This window comes from Homalodisca vitripennis, chromosome 2, assembly GCF_021130785.1.
Source record: "Homalodisca vitripennis isolate AUS2020 chromosome 2, UT_GWSS_2.1, whole genome shotgun sequence".
Classification (NCBI taxonomy): domain Eukaryota; kingdom Metazoa; phylum Arthropoda; class Insecta; order Hemiptera; family Cicadellidae; genus Homalodisca; species Homalodisca vitripennis.
In genome coordinates, this window is record NC_060208.1 from 234,907,312 (window position 1) to 234,933,517 (window position 26,206).

General features: G+C 33.5%; 2 protein-coding genes across 2 annotated transcripts in view; one reads left to right on the forward strand and one right to left on the reverse strand.

The window, feature by feature from the left end:
• Positions 1-1,402: 1,402 nt before the first annotated feature.
• LOC124355513 (Golgi phosphoprotein 3 homolog sauron-like) lies at positions 1,403-13,543 on the reverse strand. Its single transcript, XM_046806675.1, is given in 7 exon segments — positions 1,403-1,624; positions 1,626-1,652; positions 4,236-4,322; positions 4,324-4,412; positions 8,665-8,800; positions 8,802-8,912; positions 13,156-13,543. Coding segments are annotated over 7 exon segments (867 nt in total). The 5' UTR covers positions 13,351-13,543.
• Positions 13,544-25,121: 11,578 nt separating this feature from the next.
• Positions 25,122-26,206, forward strand: part of LOC124355514 (high affinity cAMP-specific and IBMX-insensitive 3',5'-cyclic phosphodiesterase 8) — a 586,103-nt gene continuing 585,018 nt past the window's right edge. Inside the window, exon 1 of the mRNA XM_046806676.1 lies at positions 25,122-25,234. The gene's annotated coding sequence lies outside the window, so the exon portion shown is untranslated. The remainder of the gene's footprint in view (positions 25,235-26,206) is intronic.

The following is a 26,206-nucleotide window of genomic DNA, read 5'->3' on the forward strand; positions in this document are numbered from 1 at the left end:
GCAATGAGCAAAGCTAACTCTGAGCTATGATATGTGAATGTAACACTGGTGAGGAAACATAACTGATACATGTATTCATGCAATACACTATACGCAGATAAATATAGAGATAACACTGCAATGAGCAAAGCTAACTCTGAGCTATGATATGTGAATGTAAACACTGGTGAGGAAACATAACTGATACATGTATTCATGCAATACACTATACGCAGATAAATATAGAGATAACACTGCAATGAGCAAAGCTAACTCTGAGCTATGATATGTGAAATGTAACACTGGCGAGGAAACATAACTGATACATGTATTCATGCAATACACTATACGCAGATAAATATAGAGATAACACTGCAATGAGCAAAGCTAACTCTGAGCTATGATATGTGAAATGTAACACTGGCGAGGAAACATAACTGATACATGTATTCATGCAATACACTATACGCAGATAAATATAGAGATAACACTGCAATGAGCAAAGCTAACTCTGAGCTATGATATGTGAATGTAACACTGGTGAGGAAACATAACTGATACATGTATTCATGCAATACACTATACGCAGATAAATATAGAGATAACACTGCAATGAGCAAAGCTAACTCTGAGCTATGATATGTGAATGTAACACTGGTGAGGAAACATAACTGATACATGTATTCATGCAATACACTATACGCAGATAAATATAGAGATAACACTGCAATGAGCAAAGCTAACTCTGAGCTATGATATGTGAATGTAACACTGGTGAGGAAACATAACTGATACATGTATTCATGCAATACACTATACGCAGATAAATATAGAGATAACACTGCAATGAGCATAGCTAACTCTGAGCTATGATATGTGAATGTAACACTGGTGAGGAAACATAACTGATACATGTATTCATGCAATACACTGTGTACACTATACGCAGATAAATATAATTTGTTTCATATAAACGATCCTATTGTTTACAATTACAAAATATTTCTTTTTATGTGGTAAGAATGACACCTGACTATTAGTATTAAGAATCAGAAGAAAATCCTGCAACTGATATAGTGGGCCTGCCAAACTGCCTGAGCTAAAAGAGGGATTATACAAAAATTTATAGTTTTTTGCACCGAATTTACAAATTTGTTATTTATTTCAGTAGGATGTATGTAATATGGTTAGTTATATTGATTATATTTATAAAAACATTTAACCTTACATAATGTTTAAAAATACAATGACTGTAACTGTGACACTACAAAAAATTCACTTTTCAACTTATGGTACAAATCAACATTGCATACGTTCATCGTAGCATGAACCCTTTGAGTGCTTATTCCCTAAAGTCACACGTGTAAAATGCTGAATTATATTACGTAAATTTAGAAATAATTGAAATAAAATGTATGAATACTCACTTGGTAAAGGCAGCAAAAACAGCCCAAATAATTTCGTGATTCTGCGATTTCATTGCTTCTACTTCTAAATCTAAGTCTATGAGTTCTCGCACTCTCTTCATGGCTAGTTCATAGTCATCATCGTTGAGAGGAGCAAAAGCGTTTTCAAGGACGTCAGAAGCATGTGCAAGGAGAAGAAGTGACAACATTCGTTTGTCCATCCGTTGTGGGTCGTTCACCCCATTTCCCCAGCACTGCATCTTGGACCTGAATACATGTTTGATTAAAATAGAAGCAATTCATAAATGAGAGATAACTTTTTATTTTTAAGTAATAATAAGTTCTACAATTTGCTAAAAATTACTTTGCAAAAGGGGCAAGTCAAAAGTTATCAGATATAAAGGCAGCTCAAATGCCTGTAAGATCTGCCACAACCTAACCCCTGATGACTTCAATTACACCTTCATTGCAACAGTGAAAGAAGCATGTAGTCAGGTTCCGTCTTATACAGCGGTTTCCGGTCAACTTGTGAGCGGCTACCAGGTGTCACCTGTTTTTTGTGGAAACTAGTTTCAAGTGGGGAAGTATTAAAGTGTGTTCAAAGCATCAAAAGCAGTTCCAGTAAAGACATCTTCGATATCTGTGTTAATCTAGTGAAATTTGTTTTGCCTGTGTTACTTGAGCCCCTTATGGTTAGCACCAATCGTTGTCTTTCTACAGGCCTGTTTCCTGACTTGCTTAAGTTGTCAAAAGTTGTGTCAAAGGCTGAGAACTATCGTCCTATATCTGTGGTGCCCACCTTTTCCAAAATCATTAAAAAAGCTGTGATATACCAGATTAGTGAATTTTCAAAATCTAATTCTCTTTAAAAAAAAAAAAAAAAATTAATTTGGCTTTCACAAGGGTTTGTCCATTGAGAGCACGGTCGAGCCTCTAGTTTCAGGAGTAATAGGTGGCTTTGAACACTGCTCTAGCACACTTGCCAACTTGTGTGATTTGACAAAGTCTTTTGATTGTGCTTCACATGACATCCTCCTTAACAAATTACTACATCATGGTCTAAATGGTGTTAAGCTATACTTCTTTCGAACTTACCTGACTGATCGTACTCAGAGGATGTACTTCAACAACACACTCTCTGAGTTAGCTTTAGTTAAAGGTGGAGTACCACAGGGATCGGTCCTGGGCCCATTCTCATTCTCATAAATGATTTGCCTATCAATGTGGAATGCGGTTCAGTAATTTTCACAGATAACTCCACGTTTTATTGTACAAATGATGATATAGATACCTTGTTTGTAGAGAGGACTCATGTCCTACAACAAGCTAACCACTTTTCACCTAATGGTCTGTTACTAAATACTACTGGTTTTCATGTAATGGTCTGTTACTAAATAATAATAAATCATAAAATATTTTATTTTCTCTTTTTAAAAATCTTACGTTAACAAAGTACAATTTAAATTTATAGTCCTGTGTAAGACTCTTGGGTATAACTTTAGATTCAAGTTGACTTGGTAACCCAATATTCAAAGTGTCTGTTGTAGGCTGTCAAAAGTAACTTTTTTGCTGTGTCACCTAAAGAAACATGTTCCCAAAGATTATCTTAAATCTGCATATTATGCATTTTTTCATAGCACCATATTGCATGGAATCACCCTATGGGGTAACAGTCATGATATTCAAAAAGTATTACTATTACAGAAAAAGGCTGTTAGAATTTTTGCTAATGTCTTCTCCCTAACTACATGTAAACCTATTTTTGCGGAGGAAGGTATTCTTACAGTTATCAACCTTCATATTTATTTGTGTCTGATTAAAGTAAAACAGAATCTTGGTGAATTTCCTCTTAGAAATGACATCCATCAATATCCTACTCGAGGCAGCTTATATTTAGATCAGCCCTACTGCAGATTAAGCAAATCACAATCTATGTATTCTTTTATTGGTATACATTTATTTAATAAACTACCTCTTACCAGTCATAACATTAGTCCTTATTACTAATTCAAATCAGTGATATATAGATGGCTGTTAATTAAACCTTTTTATAGTATAGATGAATACCTGGCACTTTCTGTGATAGATGTTTCTTTTTAATTTTAAACCTATCTGTATTGTAGCTTACATATATGTTTAACTGTTTTAATTGTCTGTTATTGTACTATTTATTTATTATTGAATCTTTTATCAATTTATTCCAATTTTATTAATTTATTATCAGTAGAATCTGTCATTACATGTATTTATTGTTATTTGTCCATGCTTAGTTAAAACACAAGATATTGTTTCATCTCGGCCATCCAGGTTTTCCCTTGAATTAACATTTAATTTAATATATTGTGAGCTAATATTCTATTGAAGCCTTGGTGCCGATGTCAATGTGTTGTAATAATGTTATGATGACTAATAAAGATTCTTGATTCTTCTCTTACATTTACAACCTGTGACTTGTGCTCAGCAGTGATTTTCTGTGCAGTGAAAATGCCTGGACTCGAAGCAACACTGAGTTGTTTATTTTAACCTAGACTGTAGTTATATGGTAGGTTTAGTTAGTCACCTGAGGAAGAAAACACATTGCAGATCTTGAAATGTAGTTCATACATTTTGTAACATATAACAATGGCAAATATCCAAAATCCTATTATCATTTCAAACCTTCCATCGTCAATAACAAACTTTAAACAAAGAATTCAGTCATATATTGCAACTCACTTTATTTCTCTTTTACCAATAATTGTAATTTATGAAACATTTTTTTACTTACTTCACTGTTACGTTACTTCAGAAAAAAGTAACACACATTATAACTATTGAAATTTTTATACCGTATTAGTAACATTTCTTTACCTTTTTCACAAGTCTAGTTTTGGCAATATTATCAGTAAGTGGATGTGTAGTCATATCAAACAGAAAAAAGTTAGTTTTCTCTGTAGTTTAAAACACCTTTCTCCACGAGGTTCTTGGCAAGTCTTTCTCGAACGTTCCTCAATTGGTAGCGCATTTTCAGGGGATTCCATGTTTCACCTGAAAAATAAGAGTTTTATTTTACGGTATGTATACAAAATATGACTTCAGAGAATGACATGCTTTTTAAGGGGAGCGGGTCGTTCCTATCCCGCGCATGTTAAATTTACAAACTTTAGGTACATGTATTGTCAAAACTAAGTAAGTTACAACCTTCAAATTTTTTGTAGGCAAAGAGTACTCCTTTATAAACATCTCTTGCAACTTTAGTACAAAAATCTTTAAAAAAAAATTTTTTAGGAATTTTTAAATATTGTGTGTAAAAAAATTATTTTTTTATACCAAAAAATTTTTTTTTCTCATTTGTTTTTTTAGATAGAATGATAAAAGATGCAACACCATTTGGAATTGCACTGTTCTATATGCATACCAAATTTCAATTCTCTAGCATTTATAGTTTTTGAGATACATGTACCTTTATATGAAAAAAACCAAGTTTCCGGGAAATGTCCGGTAAAGGCAAAAATGACTGCTAAACTAACCTTTTGCTGCTAAAACATCCCAGCTCCGTACTCAGGGTCATCTGGGTCTTCATTTTCCTCTTCTAATGCAGGTTTTCTTTTCCTCCTAGCAACTCTAGCCTCCTTGGTCATGTCTAAAGCAGATTTTTCTGCCTTTTTCAATCGTATTGTATCAAAATTTCGCAATGCGGCAACAGACTTCTCGCTCAGTTTGATTCCTAGCTTGTTATACACATCCAATTTGCTGGTGAATCCATTATTAAAAGTTAAAACTGCATCATATATGCCAAGTTTTAGAGTGTTTAGCCTTACAAAAACATTTTTAGGCACCTTAGACCAGACGGCATTGTTGAAACTTTCGTTCTGGTTTTGAGTCTTTTGGTCAAGGCATTTTTTTAGAAGATCCGGATTGGCTAAATCTCTATAAATTTGTTTGATCTGTACCATCACTTCATATGGCAAATTGTGTGACTTATGGCTGAAAGTCTGATGTAGGGCTTCGGCTTTATTATAACCGCACCACGACTCCGGCCCCTTTGGACATAGGCCATGTTGCGGAGTGTCATCATTCGATATTTTGTGGAAATAAGTTGCCCACACATTTTTAACCATTTGTTGAAGATCTGATCCACCTCTTTTTATAGCTAGGCCATAATATTCTTGCAGCTTGTCTATGTCATTATTTGTTAGCCTATTCTTGCCCCCTATTGCTCTATTATCTTTTAGTTTTGTTTTTCCCAACCGTTTCTTCAATTCCCTTAGTCTGCTCCCCATTCTCTTCTTGACATGATTGACGCATTCCAGTTTTCTTACTTCTACTTCATCTCCATATGGCTTATCGTCAACCACCTTTTTAAAACCATTGCTGTCACCATCTCCTAAGTATCGTACATACCGTACATTTCGATCTCTGGACTTTCGGAAAACATCTAGGGCACCCGCAACTTCCATGCCGCCACTTGACCCTTCGTAGTTTTTGGAACATATATGATCAGGTACTATTTTTTTTTTATTTTCATGTACAGTGCAGATTTGACAGTATTTGGACATTATGGAAACATCCAACACCTTGCCAGTATCTAATGATGTTACGCTGACAACCCCATTCAGTGACTTGTGTCCCCTCCTTTGCCAAGACCCATCTAAACAAACCGTCAAATCTCTTTTTGACGTTTCTTCACACTCATTTACAGACACAGCTTCCTCAATTGCCTGCTTCATACTTTCACTAGCACAATTTTCAACAGCCTGATATATTATGTTACTACAAGGTCCTATTTTTTGAGGTGGTAAAGGTAAGTCTAATAATGAACACAGAATGTTACCTGCACTGATACCTTTTCCGATCGTTCTCATGCCGTAAATAAATTTCAAGTTTACCTCATATTTTCCATTCTCATTTTTTTTAGAGTTGTAAAAATTAGTTGATTCCAAACAAACACAACATTTCAGTTCAATATTCACAGCCAATCCAAATCTTTTCTTATCCGTAGTACAAAGTTCTATGCAGTCTTCGCTATCGCAGAATTTACATTTTACAAATTTTTTTAATTGCTCACTAAATAAACTAAGATCCAAAATAACACTACCCATTCCAGTTCCTTCATAATTGTCATATTTATCAAAGGACAGTTTTTTAGAAGCAGAGCTAATGTTTGCATTAGTAGTAGGCCTAGGGCTAGGGCTAGCAGAATCTGTTTGGGTAGGCCTAGATTTAGAGTCCAACTTACGGTACTTGTTTCCTCTAAACTCACGTTTAGATTTAGTTTTGTAACTAACCTTTGCTCTTGGCATGGTTATAAGAAGTTGTAAAACACTTCAAGAAACAATACACACTCCTAATCTACCACTAACTATGAATAAAGTGCAACACTTTTAGTAAAACACAATTATCCGACACAAACACATATAACATAACCTCCTAAGCATATCAAAACAAATAAAGCAATATTCTTTCTGTCATCTGTATTCCCAGTTGTCAGTACCAGGTTGACCAACAGAGCAAAGCCATAACATACTTATAACTAACACACATGATATATATGATTGTGTCAGCCAACATCTTACGAACTGCTGCAAAAAACTAGTGAACATTTTTGTTTGTGAATTTTTTTTGGTAATTTATAAATTTATTTGAGCATTAATACTTACATATTTTTAAAATACACACTTTAAACTATTAAAAAATGCAATACAAAATTTTTCTAATTTTTTTTAATTTTCATCGACCTGCTCCCCTTAAATTACTTATGAATTAAGGAAATAATTTTCCTTCATAAAACGTTTTTTTTTAAATAAAATAAAGGAAATGTATTCCTTTGATTGATAGTTTCATAATATATCAAAGTTTCATATTTATTGGTCATCTTTCATAATTTATACATACTGTAAAATTATATATTTTTATTTTGAGCAGTGTGTCTGTAAGCTTGCATGCAAGATACATCATATGAAACCAATGAGATGAAACATAAGGTTTATTAAAGGTTTTGTCCTATAAAACCTGCTTTTAAATTTAACATCAAGCACTACTTTAATGCTTTTAGGAAATGGATATTAACCCATTACGGATTGCTGACCAGATATCTTGTCACACAGTTTATGTAGCATTATGGCACAAGGCGACGAGCTCAGCCTGTTATACTGTACTGTTTTTAATATTGCTCCCTAGTATTTATAATAATGACAAAGATCTATATTTGGTTTCACTCTCTTAAATTGCCATAAATATCAAACACATCACACAATTACAGACAAGTGGTTCTTGTTCATAATATTTGGCATTTGGTAGTACTACCTCATTTGTTCATTTCTTTTGATGTACATGACCATGATAGTAACATTTTATACACTTGTGCAGTATAAATGTGTACGTAATATATTTAAAACTAACACTTATTTCATTTTAAAGGTAGGTTTGTGTGAAGGCTATGAGTAGCACCTTTGCGGTTCTGTCACTGACTAACTTTTTAATTAATGAATGTGGTTTTAAAGCATTACAACATGTACAAATACAACTGTAGATTAATAATCATTTTGAAAAGAAATTTGTTTTTTATGGGTACATGAAAATTTTGAAAACGAAAAGCACTAGGTGGTAAAGAGTGGTAGTAGAAATAGAGGGGGCAAAAGATCGGAAAGAGAAAATATAACCGTACAAGAGTGGTAGATGGTATGTGTGTGGTTGGAATGTTGGATAATCAAGTATAGACATTTCTAAAATGGAAAGAAAAGTGAGTAGGTTTTGTTTTATAAGTTTACACAGAAACAAATGGGATACTTAACTCATTTAGTATTTATACTAGAAACCATAATAGAATCAGATATGTAGAAAGCCTACTTTGGTCTAACTGCAGACGGATATCATTGACAGTTAATCTTTATTGACCCACTGACTTCTGCAAACAATTAAATCTTATTGAAGTGCTTCCAGAAATCTTTAAACACTGAACTTATTCAATATATACAAACCCTAACAACTACACCTATTAAACTTAACGTTTGATACAACTTTCAAATTTTAATTTAATGTTATTCTAATAAATTATTAGTAATTTATCTCACATCTTCACATATTTTTATGAACCTAATAAAATCAGTAAAACTGCATTGAACGGTTACAAATTCAATTTCTGATGAACAGTGAAAGGGATGAAGGACATTAGTAGAATTTTGGACTGCATGATAAACAATTCTCAACGCAAACCTGCTTTACTGAATCCATGACAACAGAGCTTGCACTGTCATCTGCCTGATTTTATTGTCAGTTCTACAGCCTATACATAAATTACCAGTGAGATAATCTATCCAACACTGTGTGGTTCCAGGTGGATCAGTTTCCTTCATCCTCTTCAGTGCCTCGTCCAGCAAAACGTCTCCAGTGGGAGTGTCGTTCTTCACCAGCACTTTGCGGTTCAGCAGGCTCTTTGCGCCGCATCCCTGCTTTCTCCAGTTCAACCCGCCCTCGCAAACCCAGTTCTATTAATATACACCCACGCAGACCGCTTGATAGGCAATCATTCCAGAAAGATGTGTATCCCTGTAACAAAATGTATCTGTGGTAGAATCAATTAGGATCTATAATAAAACTCTGATTTTATCATAAAACTGAATAACAAATCTAGTGCCAAAGAGAATTCTGACATTGATTTGGTAATCAAGCCTTTGACGGGTAAAATACAAACATCCATTATTTTGGATATGTTGCAAATTCACAAAGAAAAAAAAAAAGTTAAAGTGGTTGGACATTAATGGATTACGCAGATACTCATCCCTGATATGAATAAAGAGATAACATAGATTTTTATGACACTAATGGAACAGTTGGCTTTTTAGCTTTTCAAATGACATGAGATATGGAAATTGGATAACCAGGAGGAAATTTTAAAACTGTTAATAGTTCACAAGGAAAATAATTAATTATAAAGAAAGAAGTTTCTTCTTAATAGTCCTACAACCAAAGTTCTTAATAAAAATTTTAAATTATTGTTACTAATTATAATGTGTAGTACAAAGAGTAAGTGCCTATTACTTTTGTTAAGAACACTGAAACAATGTTGCTAAGATTGGGTTATTAACTAATGCGCTGCAGTCCAACAATCATCAGATAGAAACCCTGTCACAATGCTGCATATCCCTACATTGTTGTGAGGGCACCTGTGTATTACATCTGCAGTGGTGAATATGTGTAGAGATCCAAACTTGAGAACAGCTTAGCTTTGAGACCACTGGAATCCCATTTTAAGACCTGAGAAGAAATGGCCAATCGTTTCAACAATGTTGTGGTTCTGATGAGAGGTGTTCTTTCAATTTTCATGAAGTACTGAGCTCTTATCACCAAATGATTAATCATTGTGGGAGATTTCACATTCCCTTCCATTGTAACACTTAATCAAGAAGATGAGCTCACAAAAATTGAGTTCAAGTTATGGCTTATTAATAACAATCAATCAACCTACAACAAATAACCCAGACATACCAGAAAGCTGCCTTGCCAATTTTAAATTAACTTGATATTTTGGAAAACAAATAATTTATTTCAGTCCACATAGTTTTAGGATATAAAAATGGCCTGCAATTGTAAAAATCTCATCTAAAATAAAATATCCAATGTTTGCTTATTATTCCACAACTAAAAATGTCATGACTAATGAAAAAAATACAGTAATTCTATCTTGTCAATGAGCAAACTGCTTTATTTAGAAGACATCTTGTTTCATTAAAAAGTTCAACAGTTTGCTACTAAGAGCCAACAACAAACATTTAATTAAACTCTTACTTCTGTGTAGTTATTACTCTGATCATGAGACATGTCATTTCAATTGAAGTAAAGTGTCAATCTAAATGACAAGGCACTTAACAAAGCAAAGATTCTAAACAGCGCACTTCCTTTTAGAGTAAACAGCTAATCAATGGTATCAATACAACATTAAATACATAGAGAAACTTAAATATAAAAAGAAATAAGCTGTAGTCAAATATAGCATGACTTCCCCACAAAGTTATTAAAATTTCTTTTTAGATCTGTGTAGCCAAATTTAAAAATTCCAGTACCATAAGGAATTAAAAGAACATGTTCCAACAACGCATTCTTTCACTTATTTGTGGTCAAAATTGAAAAACATAAAATTTAAAATAATTAAAACGGAAAATTTAAGAAATATATATATATATTGTAGAACAATGTAATTAAGAGAATGAATTATTTTAGCCAAATTACAACTTCTTAAAATTTCATGAACTAATTGTTTTAATGTGTTGATTTAACATGTTCCCCTATCAATGCAATACCTTATGTCTTTTGCCTGTCTCATAGCCTAAGAAAATATTTTCTAGCTTTTGATGCAAAAACTTCATTTCAGATTGCACTTAGATGATCTTAGTATGAATAGCAAAGTAGCCAATTAAGGTGACACTCATGAGTGTGGGCTCTCCCCTTAAAATCAGACTGTACAGAATGCTATACCAATAACGTGCTGAACATGTTTTGACACCATTGATGCAGGCCTAGCCTATTTTTAACATATCTCCTGATCCCATCATGGTCCCACTCTGAAATTTGTATGGAGTATTCACAAAATCATACATTAAAACATCCTATATATTTTTTTTAATTAAAAAACACTGACTCAAAAATTTCTTTGAGTTTCACAAAAAAAATTACATTTTTACCCAAAATGTTAAAATTGGAAATCAAATTAAAGCCCATAAAATGACTCTTTTAAATGAACTATATCAAAGCAAAAGTGGAATTCAGGATCTCAGAGATTATAAATAAACCAGCCAAATCTGAAATGGTCAAGTTAAAAACTATTTTTGATTGTTTGGAATGATCCTAACATTGAAAGTGCAATCGTAACGCAAGTTATGCCCGGGACAAGCAGTACGTGTGATCTGATGATCTGACTTTATTATTACTACGGATATTGCAGACTGGTGCATCCCCAGCCACCTGTGATGCACAAACTATTTCACGTCTTATAAATTCAACTGTACGGCCTAATTTTCATCTCCTCACTACAAACTAGACACTAGATTTAAAGAAGCAAGATCATTATTTTGTAGCCATTTGAAAATATTGTTCAATATTTACAAATAAATTTTTGTCACAAAAGCTCATGTTCCAAGCCATTGTTCTTGCATATTATGTTATTACTCACTAGCCTAACTTACACAAATAATTAACAAAAAGCTTATTCATCATTAATACCTTTTTCTGTATAAAACCAGCCTAGTCTACACAGTAATTTCAAATAGGCCTAACTATAATATAATTTGGTTCGACATTCTGGTATAGGCTAAGTGGTTTAGATAACTTAATCATGAATAGCCTATCGATGATTTGATTGTGGTGGTGGCAGCTTAGCTATGAAACTGCAGCCACTATTCTAACAAGCCTATGTAGGCTACTATTCTTGTTGTTAACCCTTTTACTGCCGACGTCCGACATATCGGACGTCGGCATTTTTGCCGAAAACGCCAACGTCCGATATGTCGGACGTCTGTTTTTTTTTATTGTTACTGGCTACTGTTATGTTCAAATGCCGAAATATTCGGTATTTTGGTTGTTTAGGAGGAAAGGATAATGAAAGAAGCCATTTGAAGAACTTTGGATTTCTATTTTCGTCGTCTTTGACTAGAATTGACGAACTACCTAGACAGCTGTCAAAAACCAGATGATCGGGTTAGATTACTGAAATCTTCGTTCATTGTTGTTGTTTACAATGTTATCGAAAGTTTTTTGAAGTGTTACTTTTGTTGATCAAGGATAAAATGAGTAAAAGAGTTACATCTAACTCTCCTGTGAGTGAGGGAACAATAATTAACAGTCTAATCGATGGTGGTGTACAAGAGCAAGACGAACTGAGTGACGATTTCCTTCAGAATTTGTCAGATCATATGCCGATATTAGTGTTAGGGCTATTGATGACAATCAAAGTGATGTGGATGACACTGATGACGATCCTGACTATCTTACCATCAGATAATGAGGAGTTATTAGATAGTGAGTGGGATGTGGCACAGATAAGTTTACCTTCAACTTCCACTGGTAGGCCTAGAGGAGGCCTACCAGTTTTGGGAAAATCCTCATAGTGCAGCTATGTTTCAAGGTAGCACCTTCAAATTTGGTATATGTTCTAAGCAATTGCTCTAGTTTATAATGATATCATGCTCAAAATTTTAGTATAATTTTAAAAATAAATTATCAGATGCCAAACACAATTTTTATTTTTTTATTTATTTTTTATTTACATAATTTTTAAAATTAAATAATGAGTTTGTTTCAAATTAAAATTTCTTTTTATTATTTAAAAAACAGCATTTAAATACGAGTAAATAAAGTAAAAATCATGCAAATCTAATAAAAATAAAAAAAGATACAGCATTTTTTGTAAATGAATGCACAACAGCGATTTTCCCCTTGGCAATTTTGACTGGTACGATAAAAAAATGGCCGGCAGTAAAAGGGTTAATGTATTATAATTTGGGTTGCATAAGAACTGTTATGTTAGTGATAAGTAGACTTTTAGAGTACTTATCTAGTTCTACTGCACAAATTCAAAGTTTATTTATTAGGGTTCTGCAATTAGGTTGGGCCTTTGTACCTCACAATATAGCCTATCAACAACATAATTTATAAGTTAAAATTTGTGAGTTAAGAATTGAACCTATATGTTTTGTATGTTTTTGAGCCACATCTTCACCATAATGTCAACATTGATAATACGTCTAATGTGCTTGATAAAACTACTCAGAAATCTACCTAATTTAAGTAATCTTACCTCTTTATCTTTGAGGCCAAGTAACAATACTTCCTCCATAAGAGTGAGTCTTGTTTCCTTTGAATCTCCATCTTCAGTATCTTCTTCCCTATCCGATTTTCTGTCTTCAAAATTCTCTTGACTTTCTCTTGAAGAAAGACCAGAGTTCTCTCGATTGATGTTACGTCTTTGCACAAGACCGTCACTGCGATTCATCGTTGGCACAAGCAATAAACTTGAATCAGAATTAGTACTAAGTACAATCACTCAATAATGTTTATTTCACCGGAAGGTAAGCATCATAATTTCTAAATTTCATAAAATAACTAAAATTTACAAAGATGGTGGAAATAAACTCTGTGTGACTGCTGATGTTTCACACTCTCCAACCCAAAACTCTTCTTGTGTCAACATATGATCAAGGGCTCTCCAATGCCATTCAAATACTTTATTCGATTCTTGTTTTTATTAATACGTATAACATGTATTAACATTAACATTATATAGTAACAAAACACACTATTTATGATTGGAACGTAGCAGGTTATAATGAGGCCATAAAAGTAAGTTCCTATATCACGAATACAAGTCCCTAGTAATTGCAGTCTAACATCTAAAGGGTTTTAATAATTTCTTCGTGAGTAAAGTTAAAGATTTTATATATGATACACTTTATAGTGTTAATACTTACTTATTTAGTAAACAATCCTTGCACTGCATTTAATTTAATGTAATTTAATTTTGTTGCTATAAGTGTTATAAATATAAGTATTTTAGCATAATGTAAAAGCAAAGGTCCCCGAGACTGTGCCCAATCGACAACTGGTTGCTAATTTTATGTTTATAACTTTACTTTCTTTTTAAATTGTTTACTACTGTACATCACGTAGCTCGTGTTTGGGTTATTATCATCAGTTGATATTTTGTGACAAAACGTCGCCCATACTGCTTGTTTCATTGCTTCTAAATCACCAGTGTTGCGTATAATGGCAAGACCGTAATAATTTTGCATTGAATCTATCGCACTATCAGTCAGCCTCCCTTTTTTCCACCAATTTTCAATTCATCGCTCAAGTTCTTCTCTTTCATGCCACGCCGTAACCTCCCCCCAATGCGTTTCTGAACATATCCGACGCACTTTTCTTTCTTCTCTAATTGTTAGGTCCAGGCTAATAGGCTTCGGGAAATACCATGCTGCCTCAATGTACTATTTTTTTCTTGACGTAGAAGTCTTGTAAGGGTCTAGGATATCTTCTCGCTAAGGGTCCATCAGGCTTCCTTGGTTGAAGCTCCTTATCCAGGTTACATTTATGTTACCAATATACAGATAGTTACTTTGTTTTAAATAAATTTATTAATTGAGCTCAAAAATTGAAGTAATTGTAAAATCACAAATTAGTTGAATATATACATTATGTATAAAACTTATCGATAGGTTTAGGGTTTATAACCAGTAAAGGGCGTTGATTTAAATTAATTTAGTTTTGTCGGTATAATGTGAAAGCATAATTTTGTAATTTTTTTATAGTCGGGAATAGACTTCAAATATCCAAGAGTTATGTATCAATTTAATCAGCATATTACGAAGATTCATAATGAAACGAAACCTAAACATGATTTGTTTTAAATGTATTACATGTCCTCTTGAGATTTTCAATTTATTGACATGTCGGCACATTGATAAATTACAAGTAACAAAAATAATATTAGGCCTACACGTTCTTTTGGTAATATAGGAAATACCCTGCTACTGACCAGCTCTATAATGCCGTTGAGTATAGTAGATACTTCATCGTGTTTTGGTCCCCGGACGAGTGATTGGTCTCAGGAAGTCCGTTTTCACAATTTTCAGAGATTTGGGCGGGTGGATCACGATATACTGAACTGGGAACTTGGCAATTCTTAAAAAAAACCTCTTCCGGTGGTTTGGGATGACATTTTCATTGTGTCCGTTAGGTTAAAACATTGTTGTTTATCTAAAAGAATTGTGTCCCTGGAGAAACGATCTTAAGGTTAGGTGTGTGATTGAATCGGTTCGTGGTTTTCGGCGATCAGCTAGTTGGCCTCGTACAGCTTCAGCCCATGTGCGAAACTTTGCGGACATGTTAGCTAGATTCCGTGGCGTTTCTTCTTTACATCTACGTTGTTGTCCTCTTTGTCTCATTGTTGGTCATGAAGGAACGTCTCTGTAGATAGATCAGCGTGAAGGAGGCCCAGGCGGTGCTTTGGGACAACGCGCTCCGATAGTTCCTGACGTTCAGGCAATGGTGTTGCAGAGTTCATATGACCAGCTCTTTCTTCCCTCAATTTGGAATCACTTTGCCTCATGTTTTCCTGTGATTAGGCGGAATAATGTTCAGTTGGATTGAAAATTGTATGGCCTTGCAGCGTACCTACGTAGGCAGCCGGTCTGTATAATCAACGTATGAAAAAGAACTTTTTTCTCAGACAAACAGCTGGAGAACCCCATGTAGTTTGCGTTGTGTTGACCACAACAATTACAACATTTCCCGCGTTCACTTTGTGGTTTTGGGCATTGTCTACCCTCATGCGGGCTACCACAACGAACACATGGCAGTGTCCTGAACCACAGTGAAAAGATTGGCATTTGTATCTCTGACCGGGCCAGATAGTTTCTTTCAGGCCTAACCTTAACACTGACAAAACAATAGAGTTAGTGAGTATATTTCAGTAGGGTTTCTCGATAGTCCCAAGTCACGTTCAGTATCAGGCAGAAGGGAGACTACCCAAAGCCTTGTTTTACCTCTATTATTGGAGGTAGATGAAGCCTATGAATTTTCCGACGTGCCGCTGCTGGTAGGCCGTTGTTGTTTGACGGAGCGATCATTGAGTAATCCATTTCACTGATCAAACCATTGGTCATCACGAATTTTAAAATAAAAACTGTGCCACATAATTCAAGTGGATCCCTGCGTCACACATTTGAGGTTAGAAAACACCGCACAGTAAGATCACAGTTCTAGGAGACGAAAACAAAAATTAGGTTTAACTAAATTATCTTCATGTTCCGCAATGGATATATTTAAACTTTTTCCTCTTTTAGAAGGCAAATATTTGATAGTTTATTGTCTTAATGTTATGGACAGTAAAACAATGCCAACGTGCATTCACAACGGGTTTACGCGTAACCATGTAAGCATTGGAAACATCTGGAGTAAAGAGAGTATTTTTCGTATTTAAAAATAATTGCAAAAGAGATACCGCGCAGAAAACAAAACAAATATAAATGAACACTGACACGCATTGATATTATTTTGTTACTAAAACTATCGACACGTGTGATAAAACTATGTAATGGAATCGGTTGAATCCCGAACGTACATTAGCTAACATGTCCTTGTGTTATAATAAATTATAAAAGTATTTTGTAGAAAAATATGGTTTGCAATTCTTAATTTTTGAATGGATTTCTTACTAATGGTAGAAAAATGTCACTGAAATTTACGGAAGGTTGGGAAATACGTTTATCTTTCAAAACTGTCATACATGCACTTTAAATTTTGTTTCTTTAAAATTATTTAAAAACTAGATTGATTATGATTTAAAATTTGTACAAAATACTTTTATAGTTTTTGGTATTTAAAATTAGTTTTGAATATTATTATCCTAACTATTTGAACATATGTATTTTCTATTTTACATGTGTGTTTTTCTGTTAACAATAACTGATAATGCCTTAACCGGCGAAAGCGCCTTTAAGAATAAATTAAATTGTGGAAGAAATAAAAATATCTCTTATATTAAAATCTGGTAACTTCCATCAAACATACAAAGCAAAAAAACATTTCCTTTAGCTGATAACCATATCGATATATGTATAATGTGAACAATATACTCAGAATATGTTACACGTTTATGTCACGGTATTTTGAGTTTGTTCGAACCAATAAGGCAAACCTTGTTTTTCCATCTCTCTGCACTGTTTCAAGATACGAGTAGAAAGTTGCCGGTTCATAATACGATAACAAGTATTATAGTGCGATGTCGAGCATAGAACTAAGTTCGCGTTATATGATTTTCTTTCTAAAATTGTTGTATCTATACGTTTCATTTGACGGGACTGTTAAAATATTTTTATCATTGGGGGTTTTTAAGATATTGAATTAGACATATATGATTTATGGTTTGCTTTTTATTATAATACTATCAGTTAACAGAGACTTTTTGTGTGATTTCCTATTGAATAATAAGTACGTCATTGGCAGGTACTGTTTAAATTGCGTAATAAACACTCCTGAAAAGAGGTGATGGACATTGGAAGATTTGCCAGTCTCCCTGAAGTCGGAGAACTATAGGCCTACAGTTTTTATGGTCACCAATGAAATACTCAAATTTCTATAAACATTCCATAATTTTTTAATTAATAATTCCAACAATTTATACAGTTCCAATTAATTTCATCTTTATAGGGTATCGATAAGTTGAAAAACAAAATATAGTCTTTCTAGAAGCTGTAACTCCATTTTAACCCCATGGATGTTTTTTGATCCTCATGATAATTATTCAGTTTTTAGATTTAAATTTTTAGGAATATTGGGAAGTTGGAGAAATAGCGCAGAGTGGGTAAACTAGTGAGGACTATTCCTTTAATCTATGGACATTGATATTTAGAATGTCGCAATTTATCTATTGATTACTCCATTAAACCTACGGAAATTTGCGGGCAGTCAGGATAATGAATTTGTGCTCTAATAGTAATACGGGATGTGCCGGATCACTAGGGCCACCTCTACCTGTATCGGCCAATCGAAATGAAATAGAATATTTGTTTTAACTGTAACCCCACATAAAAAAAATTTAGAATATTATTTTCAAGTCGGTTAGGTCTACACGTCTTAAAATTACACTTTTGGAGGTATCGGAGTTGGCTTTTTGAACAGTTTCAAATCTAAACATAAGTATAGTTCAAATTATATTTTATTTATTGCATTAGACAATTTGTACAATTGTATGCATGTGTCAGTCTTATAACTAATTTAATTTAATTTATATAATATATTATTATTTAATTTATATATAATATTAATACTATTATGTATATTTGTATTAAGTATAAAATATTCATTTTGACACAAGTTACATTAAAATTGCACCTCTCTTTTTTTACAACCGTCAACATTAAGATTGCTTTTATTTCGGTAACAGAATTAACCAATAATTATTAATTAATTAATAATTATTTCGATAATTATTCTTCCCAGCGATTTGTCATGAACACATCAACGGAATAAAGCACATTCAACACTCAAAAATCTCTTAATTGAGCTTTTAAACGTTTCTTTGTTGCCAATTATCTGATGCACTCCAGAAATCTGTTGATAACTTTGACATCAACCTAAGATGATATTTGTTCATACGCCATCGTTCTGTAAGACTGAATTATCAAGTTGTTCCTTCCTCTCATGTTGTATCCGTGGACGTCACTGCCCTGTGTCAACTCACATTTGGATTGATAATAAAGGACTTTCTTCAGGATATAGAAGCAATGTAAAGTCAGTGATCACCAACTCCTGAAGTCATTCCTGCTCGACTCTCCACATTTTAAATTTGCAATCATCATGACTGCCTTCTTATAGTATTATCTGTATTACTCTTTATTTTAAAGGTCCCTGAATCCTGCTTTACTTAGCACACAGTACTTTTTAATAATATTTAGCCATATTTAAATGATTTTTGTTTATTCGTTGGACTGTACTTTTATTTACAGGATGGATAAAAAGGTTTGCGCATCATCGGCACAAGACTGTAAAGTACAGGAAAAGATGAACTTTTCAATTCCCGCTGTACACTGTACAGAAAATATGATTGGTCTAGAACAACAACATTGAGGAACCCCTTACTTTAGTTACAGCTTCATAAAAGTGTCAATTTATATTTGTAACAATGTAAGGAGAGATTCTGTAAGAGATATAAGAATAAACGCTGAGGCCAGTGACTTTTGTTAAGTCATCGCTGACTGTCCATCCACCCAAGGACACCAAGTCGGTCCCACAGGAGCCCTCTAGAGGATGCGATGTGACAGCCGAGACATGAAGCGTGTGTGAGATGAGGAAGATCACGAAACTGTGTCGGCATCAACCCTAACACGCTATTTTATTCTTAGTTCATTTGTCTCTTCTTAATGTTTTTAATCAGAGCCTGGATCTGTTGTTCTTAATATACTCTCACTTTCGTTCATGGTCTTCCGGGCCGGATGTAGTTCTCTAGCCCTATAGATTTAATATGCTATAACACCAATAAAGTTGTAAATTCAAATTGTTCATTGAAGATTTTCATTAAATTTATTTATTTAAGTTGTACATTAATTTTTTCAGTTAACTTTGTCTCTGTAATTTTCTTATTAATCTCGTCTTTGTAAAAACTGCGTAGATTCATTTGTAAGGTGGACTAGCTTTTACATTGTAAACTTAGTATATTTTACACTCTCAAAATCTGTACCCTCGTTACCCTCTCATCTACTGGCGTTGCAGGTGGCCGAATAATTTGTACTCTCGGATCACATTCCATTCAAGGCCTAATCTGTTTACGTGTCCATCTCGATGCAACTCAGTCTAGTGTAAATACTTTCTTTCATAAAAAAATTTTGCCAACTAATAACTCAGATACACAATTTTTTATTTTCACAACTGTAACTTTTATGTTGTTAGTCATGCTTTGTCGAATCTAAATTTTGTGCTGGTTTAACATTTGCCTTACGCTGAAAAAATATACACCAACCCTCGAACGCAGTCTTACATTTTTGTTATTGAATAAATGTTATAAATTAAATGTTTTAAACTAGTTCTTTTTAACATGGGTTGAGGAACAGAGAACATACGCATCTGGGGTTATGTGTGCAGAATTAATTACAGATTTTCTGAACTACGTTGCTTTAAATGTTACTATACTACCAAGCAAGATTACTATATAGAAACCACTTTCACTATATTTAATTCAAATTGTTAGACAAACTTTTGTTCTGCTATATCTAGTAATACACCAACTAATACGGAAGCAGTTTGAGGTCAAGTTTCGTACACATTTATATTTTTATATTGTAGTTTATTATGACCATTTTAGTATACAACACATAAAATTTGACAAAAAAGACATGTAGTATTAATTTGAGTATAACAGTACATGGTGTTGGCACTTAAATAATTGATTCATTTCTTTTTTTAAAGTTTTTTTTATTGACGATGAAAGTTTTGACAGGATAACAGGATTTTGGACATTTGTCATCGTTATAGTTACAAAAGGTATAAAACAATGTTCCGAGGATTGAAATCTATCCCATTCGTCAGTTGGAGAAGGTAATAAAAAATAAAGAACAGAAAGAAGAAAAGAAGGGAAAGAAAAGGGTTCAAACATACTCAAGAGCTGCTTGGAGTCTAGTGTAGGCGTTCTCACTACAGAGAAGCAAGTCCCGAACACAAATCACGAGTACGAGAAACACAATCACACATCACACCGGCACGGATAATAGTGGGATATATCGTCCAATCAGGTTTTGGGTTTGTTTCAACCTTTTATTTCCCTTCTTTTCTCCTTTCTTTTCTCTATTTCTGTATGTACTAATATCTCTACCACCTGTCGAAGAAGATAGATTCCATTCCTCGAAACGTTGTGTTACCTTTTGTAACCATATTGATTCATGTAGTAACAGCAGAACATGTAACGTGTATACATTGTTATTGGCATTATTTTTGTGTACTGTTTATAACAGGATGTGTACAGTGCATTCAAAACTGTCTCAGTTAACTGTCTCAGTTAACTGTCTCAGTTAACTGCTAACTGATTGTAATTGAACGTTTACTTTGTAGATATTGAAAGTAATTCTGTTCAGTAAGAAGTTTCTGTTTATCTATTATACCCAACGTAAAGCAAATCAAGTGAAGAGCTGTTTTGAAAATAAATATATGTACTATTTATATAAAAAAATCAACCAAGTAATGTATAAAACTGTTTGATCACCTTATTATCTTCATAGGTTGTTCAACAATGGAACAAAATATAATCTGGGCTTTTTCAAGGAAATTGGTTCCTGATGCAAATATCAACCATGCCTCATTACAAAATATCATTATAAACGAGTAAATCTATTTACGAAGATTCCATGACACAAATGAAGTTAATTTTCGGAGATCTTTATGGAAAAGGTGTATTGAGAGGACACGGAATCTAAAATACTCGTTCTTTGAACTGTGATTTTCGTTGGCTCTCTCATAATAAGAGTTTGAATGCTGCCATCAAGGACGTAGCCAGCGAGGGGGTTCAAGGGGTCCGGACTTCCGCCGATTTTTGGTTGTTTCAATTACTTTTTTAGTAAACGATTATTATTATTTAAGTAATTCAGTATTACTGACATGTACTGCTGCAAGATCGTTCTCAACACAGATACGGGTTAAGAACCTTTTAAGGAACAAAATGAGGCCTTACTCTCTGTCCGCTTTGGGAAATGTAAATTGTCTTGACCCCTAGAACTTTCCCTGACCACGATATTGGCTGCCATCACACAACTCTGGTTGTCGAGGAAGAATAAAATAATTACAGAAACATATTGGTGATGCAAAGACAAAGTGTTTGCTTTGATTCTAGGTCCTTGATCAAAGCAAATAAAAAAGCTGAAGAAGCGATGAAAAAGGCTGAACAAGATATGAGAAGGGCTAGGGTGTTTGAAAGAAGTGAAAGAAAGCTCGAAGGCCTGAAAGATGAAGAGAAAACCTATGGCACTAGAATCAATGCAACGAATTGAGTTTATTTAAAATATTAAGATTTAATTCGAACTTGATTATTTAAAACTTTGTGTTTCAGGGTAAGGCACAAACGTCTGTAAACCACAATTTCCTATTATTTAAAATTAAATGACCTATTAAATCTATTTTAAAATTATTTCACTATAATAGTAAATTCAATGTAAATTTGCATACTACAATTATAAAACGAAGATAGCAAATGAATACTCTTTTGAAGAAAACATTTAAAATTTAAATTCTGAAAAATGTTTTATAAAATAGATAAGAATGCCACTTTTATAACTGTTTGAACAAGGTAAGTTGTTTGTGCCCCTATGTACCTCATATATATTTTTTTAAATCGCACAGTCCTTAGTAAAAGTATACAAAAATATTCATGTATAGTTCAGACAAATGGGGTCTTTGTGGCGTACAATGGACGTAGTACGCGATTGAGCAGCGGACTTAGATAATGCCAGAACAGCCCACTGCACTGTGAATAAAATGGTACCAAGCGTAAATTAATATACAACAGAATATTTTATGCGTTACTTTGGCGGGTTAACGTCCGCCTGTTCCCTTTCTATGTACTTTGTGCATTCGATTTAATAATAAATATAATAAATTATTTACCTTTCATAGCATACATATTATGATATAACACTGATTATTATGATATAAATATAATTATGTAACACTAATACATCATACATTTGTATATTTTAGTGTTGTTATTGACTGTTGATTGATTTTAATTACATGTATGATTTTATATAGAGGTAGAAACATCGATTATTGTAGCAACATCAAATTGTTATCGATTTATTTTGCTAAAGATGAAATAGCCTATTATGGTTATAAAATTATCATCGAAATGAAATACCCATGTCTTATGTAATGATACAACAAGAAAGCGTTGTGTTGAGATTAAGTTTTTTTGTGAAACTTACACTTAAATAAAAATCATGTTTATACTTACCAATGTTACAGATAAGCTCAAAGCAAAATACGGGGTTTATTGAACATTATTATCCTATTGTTTATATAAATATTTTACTAAGAACAGTTTATAATCCTTTAAAAATTGGCAAAATTTGAAGTTTTTAGTATATTATTCACTAGAAAAACATATTAAAATTTTATATATGAAATATACGCTTAGAGATTTCATTGGGTCTGGTTCGATTACTTCACCCAACGACCCAAACATTAGTTTAGTTTTAAATAAGAGGGTCGTTGGCCCAACGATCAGTGGTGTAATCGGGCCGATTTCTTAATAAATTTTATATGTAGTTTACTTATTTATTTACATGCTCATATTAAGATCTCTGGAAAGATGAATACTGATAATTTTTTCAAAAAGTATTTTAATATCAAATAAAAAATTTTTTTGTCATAGTACGATGATCCGTACTTGTAACATTTTAAGTCATATCATATATCGTACAAGCATCATATACTGTAAATCATATAGACTATAAGCATCTGCCCATCATGATGGATTTGCCAAGAGATAAACAAACTTCAGTTATTCTTAAGCCCGTTTCTTTCAGTATTTCCAACCACTATTTATTTATATTAGTGTATTCTTACAGACATATCAATAACAAATTAAGTACTCGTACATTGCAATACGGAATCACTCAAAGTTTAATGCAGATTGGTTAAATTTTTAGTTGAGATTGGTGCAATATTCATAATATTCATCCCAAGGATGCTAAGGAAGTCAAAGTGAAGACAACATGGGTAACAAATTGTGTGTCTCATGCTACTCTTGAGACACGCATGGTAGTAATTGTTATTTATACAGTATATGTGTTAGTGAGATGAAAGTGCTTAGTAGTTAACTTACGTCCATTGCCAGAGTTTATGTTTTACTAATAAATAGATCAAAATATGTTTTATAAGATTCATTAACACGTACAGTATACTTAATACTTTTTAGTATTAGTTATAAGTTCTGAGACGTGGCGTAATATGTAAAACTAACAGTCCACAATACAGAATCCTTATCAGAAAATGTTTGTATTCGTGGATAACCTATATTCACGATAACCTAATAGGCAGATGATATTAATTTTGGATATCAAGGGATATCTGCCTGCAATACGACAAAAACAACTGTTCAGTAATAGATTTCACTTAAGAGAATGATGCATTTTATGTTAGACGTGTATTGAAACCAATAAATATAATATCACCTCAAGTCAATTTCCTCAAATACATGTCAAATGTATTATGCGACTTGTGCTAGATATAGAATTTATTAATATAGTTTATATTTTGATTATGGTATCTGATATATTTGACTTGAGCTTGAACATTTCCTAAAACATGGTAAAATATTATAGTTCATCAATAGTTAACCTACTCTATGATCAACAAGTATAGGTACCCGAGTTTGAACATTAACCACAAGTTTGCAAATGCTGTTTGCTGTTTATAACATGAGAATTCTAAAACACCTTTCACCACCTCAATAACTAAGATCTAATTATTCCTAGCTATAATAAATTATTATCCATACATGATGGAGTTTATACACTAGAGAAAGCGTTGTGTATTTGAAAGTTATCATACCATCAGTGTTGTACAAATAAACCCTTAAATCTAATTAGCTACTGATATTGTATTTTCATCTCAAGATAACAGTAAAACATTACATCGAACTTTCTTCCGACTGTGCTGGAAGGAACATTGCACAATTAGAATATATGAGTCAAATAAATTTATGCACTACACTAATAATGTACCTGTAGGCATATAAATCTGAACATGAAAGAAAGATCCACCCCCAGCCCTTTATTTACATATGGTAAGTTACGAATCCGACCAATACTGAGTACGGAAAAAAAACACAGACGATACAATAATTCTGCATTAGAAACTCACAGGCTGAAACTTTGCTAGCCAACGGCCAAAGTCCGACATACCAAGAAATTATTGCCTTGATGGAAATCACTCATAAAAGTTAGTACAAGCAATAAAAGAGATAAGCAAAACATTTTTGTCAACTGGGCCATTTGTAGTCTTGTTATAATCTGTAAATAAATGTCAGCGGCATATCTCTATCGTTAAAATGGCGTTGTTCATAATCTACGTGAACATTGCCTATTTTATGTTAACCTTTCATTCGAGATTAGTGCTGTTTATTGCCGTGTAAAGTTAGTTGATTGTAATGTCCTGCATAAATCAGATTACAGACGTAGTGTCGCCAAGGTCCGCTAGAGCGCTCTACGAGCAACAGTCTAAGCGCGCTCCTCACCCACTGCTTTCCACTCAGTCGCTACTTGATCGTGCGGCGTTCGCGAGCTGGTGGTTCTGTGTTACGTTTATAAGGATTGTTTGCACTCATAAATTTACTGGTGAGTCCTTCATTTTATTAACCACAGAAAGTTAGTTCACTTTTGTTATTAGTAGTTTGAAAATTCAATTGGAATTGAATATTTTATAAATTTTGTTTGGAAATTTTAGAAAAATTCGACGATCTTATAAAATTAATGAATCTATCCTATAAGAGTTTAAATAATGGACTAAGCACTTTCTGTAAATGAGCCTAACGAGTTTTATTCGTATATTTATTTTTTTGAGTGGAGTGTTCAATAATTTGTTCTTCTAAATCAGTAGATTATTTACAAATAATGCAAGTCTACAGTTAGAAATCATATTTTCCACGTGAAATTTAACTGCAAAACTACTATAACAACAATGGTTATATTTTAAAAATTTCTATAAAGAATCTACATAGATTTGTTTTAAATATATTATAATATGATGTAGTTAGCGCCTCATGTTACCCATTCACGACGAGGCACACACAACACGGAGAAACAACAGTGTGTCGTAAATTAACGTAATTTATAACCAGTTACAGAGGCTTTGCTAATGATAAGGCTGTGTCACCGCAGCTCTTATCTCTGGCCGGACACCTGTTGCGGCTATCGATTCGGCAAAAAGTGAAAACCTGTTGGTTTTGCCGTTCTGGGTCATCCGACCGACCCGACCGGGCGCGGCGCACCGCGCGTTTCAAAACCACCCGCTAATTAATCGTCGCTATCGATTAACATTAACGCGGCGCAATTAACGAGTCGAGGACGGTGGACGATATCGTGTACGAGGCTCCGCGATGTGGCTGCCGAGTGGAGTCGGAGTACGGTTAGAGGTAGAGCGAGTCGCTGCCCTAGTTAGTAAGGCCATATCTTTCACATTCTGCCTTGTCGGTATAGTCTGGTGGTCGCAGAATAGACCAGCTGTCTTTCAACGGAATCATAATCTAAGAATTCTTGTACCTTTGCACGAGTACGGCGTCGAATTTATTCACATAGTGGAGTTGTCTA